General features: G+C 39.7%; 1 protein-coding gene across 4 annotated transcripts in view; it reads left to right on the top strand.

Moving 5' to 3' along the window:
* Positions 1-16,476, top strand: part of larp1 (La ribonucleoprotein 1, translational regulator) — a 50,872-nt gene that overhangs the window by 26,130 nt on the left and 8,266 nt on the right. For 2 of the 4 annotated variants that reach the window (XM_061055435.1, XM_061055434.1), the window contains exons 4-13: positions 2,389-2,460; positions 5,467-5,620; positions 8,026-8,160; positions 9,883-10,035; positions 11,696-11,858; positions 12,870-13,014; positions 13,508-13,682; positions 14,731-14,912; positions 15,536-15,634; positions 16,024-16,350. In XM_061055435.1, coding sequence (XP_060911418.1) covers positions 2,389-2,460; positions 5,467-5,620; positions 8,026-8,160; positions 9,883-10,035; positions 11,696-11,858; positions 12,870-13,014; positions 13,508-13,682; positions 14,731-14,912; positions 15,536-15,634; positions 16,024-16,350 — 1,605 coding nt within the window. The remainder of the gene's footprint in view (positions 1-2,388; positions 2,461-5,466; positions 5,621-8,025; positions 8,161-9,882; positions 10,036-11,695; positions 11,859-12,869; positions 13,015-13,507; positions 13,683-14,730; positions 14,913-15,535; positions 15,635-16,023; positions 16,351-16,476) is intronic. The other 2 variants (XM_061055438.1, XM_061055437.1) reach the window with 1 other exon arrangement.

Genomic DNA, 16,476 nt, shown 5'->3' with positions numbered 1-16,476 from the left:
AATAACTGGCAGAATTCATAGGTAGGAGCGGGTGGAGTTTAGAGATGCTTGCCAAGGCCTGGGATGGGATGTCCTTTTAGGGATCCCCTTCAATGACCCCCCCCCCCCCCCCCCCGGATCTGTGCTGCTGCTATTCTTAGGGGGCTTGAGTTCACCATACATCACATAACATTTACAGCTGTAAATCAGCCACTCAGTACCTACAAGTTATATAAGCTGGGAAACAGACTCTGAGATCTGATAAAGGAGGGTTTTTTAAAATCCAGGGGTTTAACTTTAACCAGAAGTTTCATGCAGTGAACTGTCCTGTAGTCTATGTTTTACAGTTTTAAAATTCCAACAGTAGATGAAAAAAACACACTCACCCTCAGTTAGTAGAATTACATTCTAGTACAGTTTGTATCTGATGTGAGGGTTATGTTATAAATGTGCGCTTGTGGCTTTTCTCCTATGGGTGATTGATAAAGAATTTTAGTAGCCTCATTTCATAACTATTTCTTCAGTGACACCAGAGTGACAGATAACCCGAAAGCATACAAATGAAATGGCATGAAAAGACAACATTTGTTTGTCCTGAAAGTGAGTAAGCAGAAGGTTTATCAACTGGATGATTATCATTCACTTTTATGCTCAACATGTTCAATGTGAGGAATTGAGGATGTTGTCTTTGTTACATTATGTACTGTAAGGTTGAACAAAACAATATATGTACTGTAGGGAAGTAGGAAAGTTAGAGCTGCATCAATAAGTCACATATTTTTATTTATAAATTTTTAGAAAAAGTCTGAACCGGAACAATAATGACATTATAGTCTTTATAATTTTATTATATCGTAGCAACGTCTTAAGATTTTAAGGTTTAAAATGTCAAAATTGAATCATTTTCAGTGTGGAGGAAAATGTATATGTTGGAGGTTTAAATCTGTTTTTAGATTCACTTTTGAAAGTACAAATCAAGAGAGGCAAAGGGCACTAAAAATAACCACACTTGACATTTCATACACAAAATAAATCATTTATTAAAGATAGTTTAAATAACAGCCAGCAAAGAAAATAATCACAAGGTTCATATCAGTGTTACTATAAAAAAACATAAATCACAGCCTCATTTCTATTGTTGATGTCAGTGAACTAACCCTTTTAAATAAATACTTTTTCATTTATTACTTTTATTTAAAAAAAAAAAACACGTTCTGGTTCTACCTCATGTATATGAGGATTAAAAGTCTTACACAAATTAAAGGCACAATTTTTGTTTAGACATATTCTATAAAAATAGAAGAGCTCACTCTGAGCTGTCATTCTCTTTCTTTGATGAAATGAAGATTTGTACTTTGTCACCTCTTCTGTCTCAGTCCTCTCCACACACATGCAAAGTGTTTTATCAAACAGTAAAGTTTGTAAAGTGGCAGCATGGTTTAAGTTTGTAAAAGTAACACATGTTCACCTATTGAACACAGGCTTCCTGCCAAAAAACATCACATAGCTGTGTTCAGCAACACGGAACAAAGCCCTCATTTCTCTTACTATTTGTTTGTGTGATCATTTATCATCCCATTTTCTTGACTCACTTGTATCCGGATAGGAAAGATTGTCATTGTGTTTGTGAGTAGCTGCTGTCATGTTTAGCATTCTTATTTTTGGTTGTGAAAGCAACTGTAACCGGAGCTTCCAGGGTTCCTCCCTGTGGTGAACAGGAATGAATCAGCATCCCTCAGATCTCAGCAGCATCACTGTCGACATTTTCTCAGCCGTTAGCCCACACGTTTAATGATTCAGGGGGGAAGATTCACCACTCACACCTGAGCTTTAAACAGTCGTCTACCTTAATGGTTAATTTCACACATCTCTGTCCCCGCTAGAAATAGTCGACTCATATTCCCATCTGTCCAGAAAGCAAAGCAATGAAGCGGAAAAATGTATTTCATTCTGGATGTAATGACACATCATTAGCCCGTTAGGCACTGAGTTGAAATGGGATGTAGTTTTTAAAACCCACAGGGAGCTTTTTAGTGTGTTGGATGGCAAAGAAAGAAACATAATGCCCTCATAATGTAAAGCAGAGAAGCAACCCACAGAAGAGCTTCTAAAGAGGCAATAATAAAATAGTTACACACTCCCCTCGCACAAAACAGACATATTAGAACTGCAGGGGTGTGGAAAGACTCATTGATGACTTGGTAAGGTGCCGGGACTTTGAACATTCACCTCAGGGCCTGAAAAGTCCCCAAACACTGGGGTATTAAGATTAGAAACTAGCTTCGTATTTGTACCCCTGTGTGTGCTTTTTCTACATACTGTATGAATGCTTGTGTTGGTGTGTGTGTGTACATCATGGTCCACCTCATTGTCCTCTCTAAACTGCTGTTCCCTCCTCCCTCTGTTCAGATCGAGGCATTGACACGGACCGTGTCCTGCCCGCCGACTGTCAGGCAGGTCAGAGACTCATGGAGATTCACTGTAAGTCCAACCTGCAGCCTCTGAAACCTGCAGCCTGCCTGCCTAATAATCGTACCTGTAACAAATTAATTACCTCCAAATTCAACACCACATAATGAAAGCAGCATCTAGCCATATCTTTAAGTCAGTTCATGTCTCTGTGTGACAGAAAACACAGTAAAGCCGGGCCCAGTGAACATTGAACATTGAGGAGGCGCTGATCATTTTATTTTCCTCCCAGAAATGTGACTGCAGTTAGGCTAGCATGCTAACTTTCAAACTGCTTAGTCATCTCCTTCACATTCATACAAGTGTAGTTTATTTAGAACTGTGAGAGCGGGAAAACAACATCAGACAAATCTATAAAATATAAAAGGGTAACATCAAATTCCAGACAGCACTGATGCACAAGTCCCTGTGAATATCAAACTTCATACCGTCATATCCATATAATAAGAACCGTATGTTGCATCACCATTTAAAAGAAACCCGACTCCAAATAAAAACACACAGAATAAAAATAAATCATCTTATTTGAATGTTTGCTGAAATGAAATGTCAGTGTTAGCAGCTCTAGCTAGCAATTGCTGCCTCAGTAGCATTAGCTAGCTCTTTCTCATGGGTCTAGATTAAGTTACAGCAACTGTACAAACTGTCAAAATCAGAGCAGCTGCTTGTTATGTAACCTCAGCAGTCGCTATGACATACAGGGAGTTGAGTCATGACACAAAGTAATGTACAAGGTGCGTAACTTAAAGAGTAGAGCTAAGGTAACAAAACCCTGAAGCCTGCTGTCAAACTCTTGACTGCAAAACAATATTGGTTGCAGATCAACTAACGAAGGTTTATGGATATGAAAACATGAAAAAAGGGAAATCAGATAAAATAGTTTGCAACAAGATACAAACTACTTTTATAAATGATAAAAATACTTCTGTGCAGAACATACCTAAACATACAGTTCAGTGATTTAAAGGTTGTGTGGGTTTGCTTCTTAAGATCTGACCATTTTGACATAAAAGAAATGATGTAATCTAGTTCTGCAGAATCATGAAGGGTGACCAAAGAAGCTAGATTCAAAACTCAATCTTTGCAAAAAACAATTGAAATCAGATTTTATTTTCATAGGGAGTTTTCTTTATTGGCGTGATCGACTCTCCTTCCAGTCTTTGGAAGAAATGATTGAAAAGCATTGAATCAAAAGTCCTTAATCATGTCAATACACACATCCATCAGTGTAAACCCTGAAAGTCACCAAAATGAATAAGTGCGATGATAAGAAACATGGCAGCCTGGGATTAATACAGCATCTTACTTCAATAATATTTGAAGTTTGTCTCTCCAATTTGTAAAATCAACTCTCCATCAGTCCAGTCACAATCATTCTGAAGCTGGTTTGTTATATAGCGGTTATAACTCAGAACCTTGAACAGAACTGCTTGTGCCTCCTTTGCTGTTTGATTGATTTTGTGAGACTAACTCTGTAAACAAATAAGGACAGTGCACGTTTTGAAGTGGTGCCTTTGAGTTTAGTGTGATTACATTAGTTTGTGAATGACACCATAAAGGCTGAGCATGTCAGGATGTTTGAGTATGTGGACATAAAGGTTTGGGGCTTGAAATGTGTGCTATCTCTTACTCCACTTGAGTCGAATGCTTTGCATGACTTTTATGCAAACCACTCAGGGGTGTCAAAACTCACAGACGTGTGTGACTGATAGCCGAGCTGTCGTAGTGCAGATGAACTGCCGAACACTGTTTGATTTGAATTAAAGCGGGATATCAGCTCTGTGAGCAGAGATAACCAGCGAAGGATATTCTCTTTCTGTTACTGTTTGTTAGCTCAGGCTGTGCTGGGCGACAGTGGTAGCACTCGTGTTGCTCTGCTGCAGATGAACCTTCTAATGAGAACTAAAGAGGAGATAATGAAAAGTGGAAACCACATGCAAACTCTGCTTTGTTCTGGACTTCTTTATTGTGGCCCTCAGGAGGTAGAATTTGCAATTTCAACTTGAGTTGATAAAATGCTTTCCCTGAACTACAGTCTCATACAGGATGTATTAGTACACACTGTATACACTCAGCCTTTTCCTCCTGGTACAAACTTTGTTTAAAAAAAATCTGATTCACTCATTTCATACAGATAATGGATGTATGTTTTTCTGTTTGGAGTGTAAATGTACTAACAGAACATTGATATTTTTCACTGATATAAAGTGCATGGCATAGAAACATCCAGGAAGTATTAAAAGCCACTCTTGCGAAGCCCCTCCCCTCCCAGAGTTACTGTTGCTATGCAGAATAAAGAAACAGAAATTCCTAGTTCTTGATTTCACAGAGGCAGACATGATCAGCTTTTTATTTCACGCTGGTTGAAATTACAATTTTTTGATGTTTGCTTTAATAACTTGGGGAGTTAGCAAATGTAGCTAATGCTTAATTTATTATGATTTACCTACTAATGAAGTAAACAGGATACTCTTAAAAAGTTGGGCTAACATCCAGATTTGTAAGAGAAAAAGTCAGTTTGTGACAAAAGTACAGATAGCAGCCTTTAAAACCTTTGGACTCTATTATCTCTAGCTAAGTGAAGTATTTATTTTCACTTCTCTCTATATCTGACACTAGACACTAGCTCAGGAGCTTGAAAGAACTAGCTTACCTCTAGGTTGTCCTCTGCTAACATTGCTAAACTAGAATAAGAAATTACATGTTAGGGGGAGGGGTTTACAACGGTCTATGACTGTAATCTATGTCTGTTCAAAGAATAAAAAAAGTGTTTTAGTTTTAAGCTAACATTCTAGTTGGCCAAATGGCATTTTGTGTAATAGCATTTCAGTATCCCCAGTTTCTGCAGATTTCATGTCCTTTTTAAAAAGTGTTACCACTAATAGCTTTGTGCATCGTTTCCTTTAATCCCTCTCTTCTTTGAATCTGTTTTAAGTCTTCTTTAATTGATCTATTATATATACTATTTACATAGCACCACTCTAAATGTCTATCTGTCTCAACCTGTTTCCCCTGCAGGGCCCAAAGAAGGTGACGACAGCCAAGAAGGAGTCAAAGGAAAAGAGAGAGAGCATCGAAGAGAGCAAGGAGAACCTGAAGGCCAAGTCAGATGACTCTGGAGAGGAGAAGAACGGAGACGACGACTCCCAGAAAAACGGGCCCAAGAAAAAAGGTGAATATGGATCCTACGCTTGCCATGTTTTAGAACGTTGATCAATGGCACACAAACAGCATTTGCTCATATCAGCACTCATACAGGGTCCATTGTTTTATACTTATTCCTCCTGTTTTGACATCTATATGAAGTTTCCATGTTGAGTAAATGAAAGGATTTCTGTTTAAGTTTATAAACATGGCGTCATTTCTCCTGACGTGTGTCAGTCTAAATAATGAGTAATAAAAAAGTCACTTTTAGTTATGATACTTTAAACATTTTGTAGCACTTGATTTCATCTCAAACTGTTTTTATGTCAAGAAAAATGTCTTAACAGAGATTTCTCAGAATTCCCCCTGGTATTTATTTGTCACAAAAATTCCATATTATAATTTCATGACCACTCATTATTATCTCGGTTTAACTAAGCCCGGAAAAAATGATGAAAACCACTATGAAGATGTGAGGGGAGGTACAGACAGTGACTTTTGCATGGACACAAAGGCTACGTGTATGCTCTGATTAAACATCGATACATTTATGATTCTACATCTTGATGATTATTTTTCTCAAACCCCAAAGTTTCCTGTTTCATTTCTGATGTCCCTAAACTCAACTGAGCTGCCTTTCACAACAACTACAGGGAGTTTGGAATTCCACGTCTATTTCCCTAAAAAAACAGTTATGTTAATATGGTGCTGGTTTTGTTCTCACACTAAAGCAGGCGTCCCGTTAAGAGAGGCATGGTTCGATTCCTGATCTGTGACCATTTGGTGCATCTCAACCGCACCCTTTTCTCCGCAGTTCCTTTCTCTCTTCAGCTTTCCTATCAGTAAAGGCTGAGGCCGAAAAATGTAAAAAAAAAAAAAAAGTATAAACAAAATATAGTAAATCCAGATGTGACAACAATGCTATAACAAAGCAGCCAATTTAAGGTGTTTTTATTAAAGACAGTTAACAAATATTTCCCTTATTGTTAGAAGCAACTTTTGAAAACACTGTAAGTGGTTGACGTATATAATTCAATCTTAATACATTTAAGTCGTTTTGTTAAAAATTGGTGTACTAGAGATAAATCAGTCTTAACCTGCAGATGTGCTGTAGAGATGATGAGCTCTTCATGTCTCTTCTCTGACTAAACAAATCAATGAAGAGAACTTTTATAACTCTGATCGCAGCATTGAAACAGATTAAAAATCAAACAAATCACTCGAGCAATCACGCTGAGCTGATTAGATTACAGTGAGTCAGATTTACACTCTAAATTGGTCACTTGGGGCTAATAGTAGAATTAGGATTTAAGGCTGTTTTTCAAAGTGAAGAGGGGCCCAGTATATGCTATTAAAGATCAATAATGTGCCAGATGTTAGACTGATTTCAGAAAAAAAAGTTGTTTGTCATCTTGCTGTTTGTGCATATCCACAAACTGTTAACACCTGTCACCAGAACGGTTACCGTTTGAACTATTGTATGCTTGTTAATACTTGATTTGTTACTATAGTGTCGATCAGAAGCCTCTTTGGCGTCTTTGGTCTACATTCTGCTTTTTTCTGCGTCTCCTGTCCTTACATCAGAACTCAGTCAGCAGATAGGTAGAGGGACACGTTGCTTTAAACCGGCTGTAATTTCCTCTTTCCCACTGCATGTTGTATCTGTTGCACTGTCACCCACACATCCACACAACACACCTACAAGCAGATGTTGCTTTAAACAGCCAATGTCTGATGCCCTCTGCTGGCCAGCAGAGGAACTGCAGAAGACTTAGTGCTGCCACGTCAATTAGAGTCAGCAGGAAGGAAACCTGACATTAAATGTCATCATCAAAGAAATTACTGAGAATTTTCAATCTTACACTGCTTGTATCCTGAAAGTCAACTGCCTTGGTATCATTTTTCATAAATGAGAATAGTTTAGCATATATAGTGACCCATGTGACTAAATTACAGGTTAGACAATTGATTCCAGATATGCATGAACATTTAATCTTTGCCATATCTTATAAACTGTGACATCAATTAGAGTTTGTCCCTTACCACATTTGGTGGGAATGAATCAAAGTTAATCTGCAGAAGGAGAAATATATTTATTTTTCTAAATGAGAAAAGAGTTGATTTCCTTTTCTCAGAAATAGAAATGTCATCCTTTCAGCACTTTTTATCCTTCATCCAGTATTATCTGCTGTCTGAAAACGGGTCCCAAACTTTCAACTGCAAAGAATTTGGGGGATTTTATGAAATATAAGATCGTTTGCTAGACAAATCCTCACACAATGTTCAGTAGAGGTTAATGAAATTTTTTAGCCCGAGGCTCACCACGCCCTGCTGTTATATACCCTTTACAAACTTTGTTAATGAGAATAAGGGACTAAACTGCTGACATGTTTTTCTTTTCTAACTGTTGTGCCACTGTGTCGTCACAAACAGGAAACAAGCACAAGTGGGTTCCTCTGATGATCGAGGTGAAGTCTGAGGGTCCCAGGGAGCGCTCTGCCTCCAGGAACAACAGTAGACAAAACGAGAACCCCCGCCTGCCCCCCAACGCCAGGAACGACCTCAGAGGTAAGTCTGTGATGACACTGGAGCGTACTGGCTAGGGCTGTGAACGGTTACATGACGTCATTTTTTTCGTGTACATGGTTAACCTTTTTTTTAATTTTTATTATTAATAAAAAAAAGAAAGAAAAGTGGACCGCAGTCGCGCTATACAACCAATGGAGGGTGCGGCCGCATCACTGCCACCACTCAAAGTTGTCAGACACATAGAATTGTGCTTTATAAAGTAGGCTATATAAGTAACACAGAAAACTTATACTTAAACTTAAACTAACCCTATAGAGTTTGTAAAAACACCTGTATGTATTTATTTTAGGCCTATATAGGCCTATAACAAGGCAATGATAAAACAACTACCATGATGAGTATGAAAGCCAAATGTCCCTTACCCACCGAGTTGAATCCCCCGGGCAGACTGCGCGGACCTCACCCGTTTACCTCTCAACGGTTTCACGCCCTCTTGAACTCTCTCTTCAAAGTTTTTTTTCAACTTTCCCTTAAGGTACTTGTAGACTATCGGTCTCGTGCCAGTATTTAGCCTTAGATGGAGTTTACCACCCGCTTCGGGCTGCATTCCCAAACAAACCGACTCCGAGAAGACCCGACCCCGGTGCGACGGGGGCCGTTACCGGCCTCACACCGTCCACGGGCTGAGCCTCGATCAGAAGGACTCAGGCCCCCGATCACTAAGCCAAATGTACACCACACAGTGTACGTTTGACTTGGTCTCCTTTCTCATTTTTTTCAAAAAACCTCCACGCCGCACTTCGCTGAGTAGTCTTGGCTGCCATCGCAAGTCAAAAGTGAAACTTACTCATTACGTGACGTAATGCCCGGTGGTCAGTTATCCAACATTTATCACGTGCATTTGTGAGCGCAGTAACGTTGTCAAACCTGAACGGTTATGATTTACTAACCGGTTACACGTGTACACGTAGTACAGTACACCTAGTACTGGCATCACTGAGTATACTAACATAATCATTAATGAAGACAACTTTAACACCTGTTTTTAGTCATTTCAATTGAAAACAAATCATTCTCAGCCTTTCTTATACATGTAACTTATTTTTACAACAACAAAAAAATAGACCTAAACATTGATGTGAAGACAAAGGAGTGGAAGTGCTTCAGCATCATTGTAGTGATCACATACACATCACATAATACTAATTGGCATGTAAACATTCATTCTCAGCAGAAGTAGAGACATTTGGCCAACAAAGAGTTACAAGTGTGTGAAACTAAGTTTGAGTAAAGGAGTCTGAAATCCCACCGGGCTGGTTTCACGTGGAGCTTTAAATGCCAGCAGTTATTAGCTGCTGCTGGTGTTTGACTTGTGAGAGCATGTGACAGCACATTTCAGTCAGTTGTTGCTGAATGTGTTTGTATTAAAGTGCATCTGTAGCTGTTGATCTGCCAGTGCCCAGACAACAGCATGACTCAGCAGCAGGATGTGGACAGATATGTGCTCTTAGTAATCAGCTACTTCTGCTTTGATAACTCTGCTTTTTTTATAGTGCTCAGTATAAACAACTTAAACTCACAAGAAATAGAATGTGTCAGTGGCTTAGAGGGAATTTTGTCTTTTGTGCAGCAGATTACAAGTTGGGGTAACCCTCTGATTAAATAAATAACAATCTTTGTTGTTTGCATCCAGTTGATTCTGACCTGCTTGTCCAGTTTGCTGATGTGTTTGTGCTGATGGGATTTTGTGTTTTCTTGCAGACTGGCACAGTCAGAAATACGAGAGGGAGTGGCGTGACGACCACGACGAGGTGTCCAGCGTTAAGAGCGAGGGAGCGCCTTTCCGTGGGGGTTTCAGAGGTCGTGGACGTGGAAGAGGACGAGGCCGGGGACGAGGCAGAGGCAGTGGGAGAGGTAAAAGTGCATTTTGTTTTGACAGATAGATAAACACACAATGATGTTCAGCAGATCAAAACATGATAAAGACGGGACCGGGCTTGAATACACACTTAAGGAAGTGGAACTAACCTGCAGACATGTTGTGGAGATGATGAGCTCTTCATGTCTCTTCTCTGAATAAAAATTGTGAGGAGAACTTTTACAGCTCTGATCTTGGCATTGAAGCATAAACTTTTAATACTAACGCTTTCAATCCAAAGTATAAACAAAAAAATCACATCACAGTTCTTGTGAAAGAAACATTTCATTACCCAAACTAGCAAAAGAGGAGTCGGTTTAGTCTTACGGCGAACCTCTTGTTTCTGGTGAGACTTCCAAGGTTAGGTAGTTAAATGTGAGAGATGAGCTTTCCCTCTGAGGAAACTTCAGTTGTCACTATAGAAACTGGAAGCTTAACAACAAACTTAACAACCTTTTGTGGATAGAAGAGGTATCACAAAAACAGTTGTGTGGCTACAGTTTGGCTATTTAAAAAAGCTCTATTACCTCAGCTGAAGTATGTGTCAGTAAAGATGAGAAATGACATCATCAGAGTGTGTCAACAGTAACCAGACTCATCGCTCTGCTACAAGCAGCATGTCACTCAGGAAAACTGCTTTAAAATGCCAAAACAAAGACTTTTGATTTAAGGGTTCCTGATGGTGTGTATTGTGTAACACTTGTTTTTCTTTGCTAACAGAAGCTAAAAGCAGTGACTTATATAGTACATATTTAACATATTTATAATATTTATAGGAACTGATGTGTTTCCCTCTGAGGATTTCTATAACTGTAGCTTCACATTAAGACACACACATCAGTGTTTTTCATCTAGATTTTTTATTAAAATTGTGTTTTCCACAATTGTCCAACCTTTAAAATATTCTTTGTAAAATGTAGGATCTTTTGATAGAGCAGGAAGGTCACAAAGAGCTAAAAATGTTTGTATTTTGTGAAGCTGACTCTGTTTTATTTTGGCTGAATCTGCTCTCAGACCTGGTGGTTGTGACCCTAAACTGGCCTCACTGAGGCTCCTGCGAAAACAAAAAAAGTGCATCGACCACCAGAAAGTTGTTGAATGGAATGAGGAACGGCCTTGAATCCAGCAGGAGGAGCAAGTTTCTCTAAAGGCCTGTTGGTTTTGGCAGGCGTCTCCCTCACTGTCTGCCACCTCCCAATGCACTCTCTGTTTACCCACCCCCACCCCAGACTGATATAGAACACTCAGTTCTATATCAAAAACATATATTACAAAGAGAAATAATTAAGAGAAATAGTTACGGTCCAGTTTTCCGTCCCTCTCATCTCCTTATGTACTCATTAACTTTGAGCAGCTTTGGAGAAATGCTCAGGGTAGAAAGTAAACATATTTACTCGCCTCTCACGTGTGTGCTTCTGTTACCATTACTCAGGACACTTAAACAGTAATAACTGACAAAGACAGAATGTATTTATGTTTAACTGTTAAGTCTGCTTTAAATTTTATGGCGTTAAATGTTTTTTCTTTGTTTGAATAGAATAAAACCAGAAATACAGAAGCTTCTAATATGCCTGTATCCCCTTTTTAAATGGGTTTAGAGGACCTGTTCTAAGTCTCTGACCCTCCATCCAACTCTGTGCTTCTTTCCTTTTAAAGGCCACTATGACTACCACTACGGCTACAAGTCCTACGACGTGAAAGACAGCGCGTACGGCCAGAAGTTCGGCAACACGGTGACCTATTACTACGACAACATGAGCAGCAATGACATGTACTCTGTGGACCAGGACCTGCTGAAGGACTACATCAAGAGGCAGATGTGAGTACAGTTCTCCCTTACATACTAAAAAAAAAAACCCACAGGAGGGGTTTTCTCAGCAGCAGGTCAGATGTTCTGTAGATATGATGAGCTCCTCATGTCTCTTCTCTGACTCAAACACAATGGAGAGAACTTTTACAGCTCTGATCTCAGAAATAACAAAAAAAAGATGAACTATTCACTACATTGTTGGGCACACTGAGGAGGACAGCTTATTCAAATATTTTCTTTTACTGTTCCTCTTCTGAGTTTTGGCACGGGCACTATGAGCCTTAAAAGGTGTTAAAGTCTTCAACTGAATTTTCTCCATGGACCAGGGATCAGATTTTTACTGGGACACATTGTCTGTCACTGTGTTTGTAGATTCTCCATTATGCTGCCATACAACATGATTTAGAGGTATAAATGCAATTCTAGTAGAAGCTCTAATTTGCTTTTTTTGCACATAATAAAGCTAACATAATTCTAGTCATTTGATTAAAAACGATTGATGAACTGTACGGTAAATAGCTACTGATATGGCCATTTGTGTTCACACATGCAGCTCATCCCAAACATTGAAGGAAATTCTCAGGAATGCAGTGCTTTTATGAAAAGGCTAAATTAGGCTCTCGCAGTGTGAGTTTTCTATTCTCTTTTTTTGTAGGCAGACGCTGTGGGTGGAACGGTAGTTTTTTGTGACACCCAATTGAGGGAACCAAACCCAGTTTCCTGATTGTGTGCACAAGAGCCACCTTCAGTTTAAACTACTCAGACACTTTCTCTGACAAATACTTTGTTTTAGATTAGGGGTTCCAGAGAATGTATATGGAACTTTATTAGGGTTAGGGTTTTTTTTATAATGCGGCAGTTTCTAGCAGCAGCTTCTCTTTTGTCTTCATTGTCTTTTCTTTTTCCCCCATTTGTGTTTTGGTCCCTCCAAACTTAGACCAGAGGGTGCTGATTTCTTAAGTAGCAGTTATTTTGATCACTCTCCCTCTTCTGTTTTATGACTGTTTCTCTTCCCTCTAGTGAGTACTACTTCAGCTTGGACAACTTGGAGAGAGACTTCTTCCTGAGGAGGAAGATGGATGCGGAGGGCTTCCTACCTGTCGCACTTGTCGCCAGTTTCCACAGAGTGCAGGCCCTCACCACTGACGTCAACGTCATTCTAGAGGTCAGCATGCTTTCTTTGACTCTCTGATTTGATCTCAACCAAGTGACCAGTGAAAAAAAGAAATGTAATCCAACCATAATTTCTATAGCAGAGTCAGACAAACTATTTTCTACATAAAATTGAATTGAGTTAAATTAAGGGAATAGTTGTCTGTTTAACAGAAATGATGAGACGCTTAAATCCTGTCTGCACAGTCTGTATCTCATGTAAACATTGAAGAGCTACTTAAGCTTCAGTAGCTGTTCAAAATGTCAAACTTTTTTTTTACAAGGATGAGGATTTAATTTATAAGCAAGTCTGTCTCAGTCTAACTTTAAATAAAGAAATGTCCCATTTTCAAATCAAAGATGATTTCAATGTAATTTCTTTGAAAACAATTTGAAAACTAAAACTTAATAAATTAATTTCTTTGTGTCTTTTTTGAATAGAGAGTGTGTTATAATGTTATTCCGTTATTATGGTCGTTGAATTAAACCTTCATTCCTTCGTTCAGGCTTTGAAGGACAGTAAAGAAGTGGAAGTGATCGACATGAAGATCCGTCGGAAAGTGGATCCAGAGAAGTGGCCTCTGCCTGGCCTGGCCATGCTGAACCAAACACACACCGACTTCTCCCAACTCATCAACTGCCCCGAGTTTGTCCCCAGGCAGCCTACAGAGGAGCCCAGAGGTAAGAGACGAGTCAAACTGAAAACTGTCCTCTCTAAAGATGATAGTCGAAGTCAATCATTTATCTGTCGTAGGTGTTTGACAGCTCTGTGTTTGCTCATTTGATCCAGTTTAAATATGTTTTAGCGTTATTTGTGAAATTCAAACTTATTTGACTCCTTTTCTCACTGGGCTAGAAGTTTTAAACAATCTCTTTGGACAATGCTCAAACATTACCATGGCCACTACATCATTTTCATATATCATTGACAACAACTGCCATAATCCCAGGGTACTGTCCAGTGCTTTCCACTCGGTCACCTCTGCCCCCTCCACCTCCTGCTTGGATGCATTTGTTTTGAAATGTCTGGAATTTCTGTAGTTCTTCAGTGAGAAGGTGTCTGGCATCAGAGCTAGCATAAGTCCAACTGTTAATAATCTATCCATTCTCTCAGGGAACACGTCAGTGCTTTCCCCAAGATCACATAGTAGAACTTCATCATATAATGTCTTTTATGAAGATCTGCCGTTCAGACATAATTCGTACGAATCTCCTTAAGGAAATTACAGATGCCATTGGCCCCTGCATTCTCTCAATTATCACTAGCTCTCTGGAAAGCAGTCATGTTCCCCATTCATTGTAACTGCAGTTTTCCAGCCACGAATGTAGAACCTAAAGTTCTCAATATTTATAGACTGATCTCCAAACTCCCTTTAACTTCAAAAGTCCTTGAAAAAGTATTCTTTAACCAACTATTGTCCCACCTAGCTGTGTGCCAATCCCCCGTGGTGTCCTCAGAGGTTCCCTACTTGGTCCAATCCTCATTTCTGTTTACTTACTCCCGCTAGTTCACATTTAGCAATATTTAACGTATCTTACCTCTGTTACACAGATCTGGTAAAACTATAAATGGACTTGAGCTTATATAGCACTTTTCTAGTCTTCTGACTACTCAAAGTGCTTTAACACCACAGGCCACACCTACCCATTCACACACTGATGAAATCAAACCTTTGCCATACGTACTGTTATATCAATTGTTCCCTCTGACCCTGTGTCTTTGCTTCAGGCTCCCCCAGGATGTCCACGCCGAAGAAGCACCAGAACAAGACTGAATCAGACATCTCCAACCTCAAGACGATGCCCAAGGGCCTCTCCGCTAGCCTCCCAGACCTGGACTCTGAGTCCTGGATTGAGGTGAAGAAGAGGCCCAGACCCTCCCCGGCCAGACCAAAGGCCAGCGCAGAGAAGGTGAAATTCAGAGCCTCTCGTTCATGCCATCATGGGTGACCCTTGATGCCTTGTGAACGTCTGCAAGCAGAAACAAAAGTTGCTTTAAAGACATAGATTGATGTCATTTGATTTAACAACTGTTGAAAAAAAATGAAATCCCTTTGATGACATTCTTACCTATAGGAGGGACGGAAGGGATTTCCCACATTTGGTCCGGTTATCATGTAGTCGTGATAACAATTATAATACCGACATTTTATATACGTTCGCCAATGACCTGCTTCTAGACTGTTTGATATGGTGTAGATTACAATACTGAGCTAATCAACTATATACGTCTTCTATGACTCTTCAAAATGTGGGACTTTTTATATTTAAGTAACATGACTGGACAAGTAATTGAAAAAAAGTTCAACTCAAAGTGTACAAATTTAAACTGGAGTAGACTTTGGGTTGATGTTGAAACACTCACCACCCTATCACAAACAAAAACAAGTGAATCATTTTACTGTTCACTTGTTTAATTCTTGAATTCTTTTTGGCATCCATTCATTCTTTCTATACTGACTATTTCCTTCTACTCCTTCGTTTGCTCCTCCTCCTCCTCCTCCCCCTGTGTTGGTGTTGATTGACTGATGAAGGCCCCCTCGTTGCAGCAGCAGAAGGATAAAGAGGAATCTGCTCGCTCCCCAGTCCCCAAGTCGGGCCCCTCGCCTTCCCCTGCTACGCCGGGAAATAAGGTGAGTGAGAAAGATGTCACAAGACTTCTCTTACTTTGAACTACAAGTCTGTCTGTGCTCTTTTTAGAACTGCAGCTACTGATTCTCAACTCTTTTCAGGATGTTAAAGACTATTTTGGCTAATAGCTATGTGAACAGCAGACAGAACCCCAATACCTGATTTTTATATTTATAGAGAAAAGCAGCATTTTTATACATCTGAAAAGCCCGAACCAGATTATATTTGGTGGTTTTTGTGTGTTTTTCTTTAAAATATGTTGCACATTTGGCTTCAATTTTAATCTTCATACTTTTTTCAACTTAAACTTTGTCATTCCAGGTTCTCAACAGTGAAATATGTAATCCATCTAAAATGTATTTTTCTTTAATATTGAATTTTCTCTCTTCAGGGTGGAGCAGAGCCGGACGAGCCAGAGGAGCTCGACTTCATGTTCGACGAGGAGATGGAGCAGATGGACGGGCGTCGTAACACCTTCACAGATTGGTCAGATGAGGAAACAGACGGAGAGATCGATGACCACGACGTCAACAAGATCCTGATCGTGACGCAGACGCCACCCTACCTGAGGAAGCACCCAGGGGGCGACCGCACGGGACACCACACATCACGCTCTAAGCTGAGCACTGAGCTGGTCAAAGTGATCAACGATGGGCTCTTCTACTATGAACAGGACCTGTGGGATGACACGTATGAGCCAGAGTATGCCACCATCAAGGTGAGGGCATTTGTCAGGGTTCATCTACAGATGATTATTTATAATAAGGTTCTGTTTGCATTGAAAAGTACTGCTGAGGTTATAGCACACCCAATATATAGCTCTCTGTAGGCCACGCTGCTGCCC

The sequence above is a fragment of the Labrus mixtus genome, chromosome 14 (genome assembly GCF_963584025.1).
Source record: "Labrus mixtus chromosome 14, fLabMix1.1, whole genome shotgun sequence".
NCBI lineage: Eukaryota > Metazoa > Chordata > Actinopteri > Labriformes > Labridae > Labrus > Labrus mixtus.
This window is presented reverse-complemented; position numbering and strand designations above follow the sequence as displayed.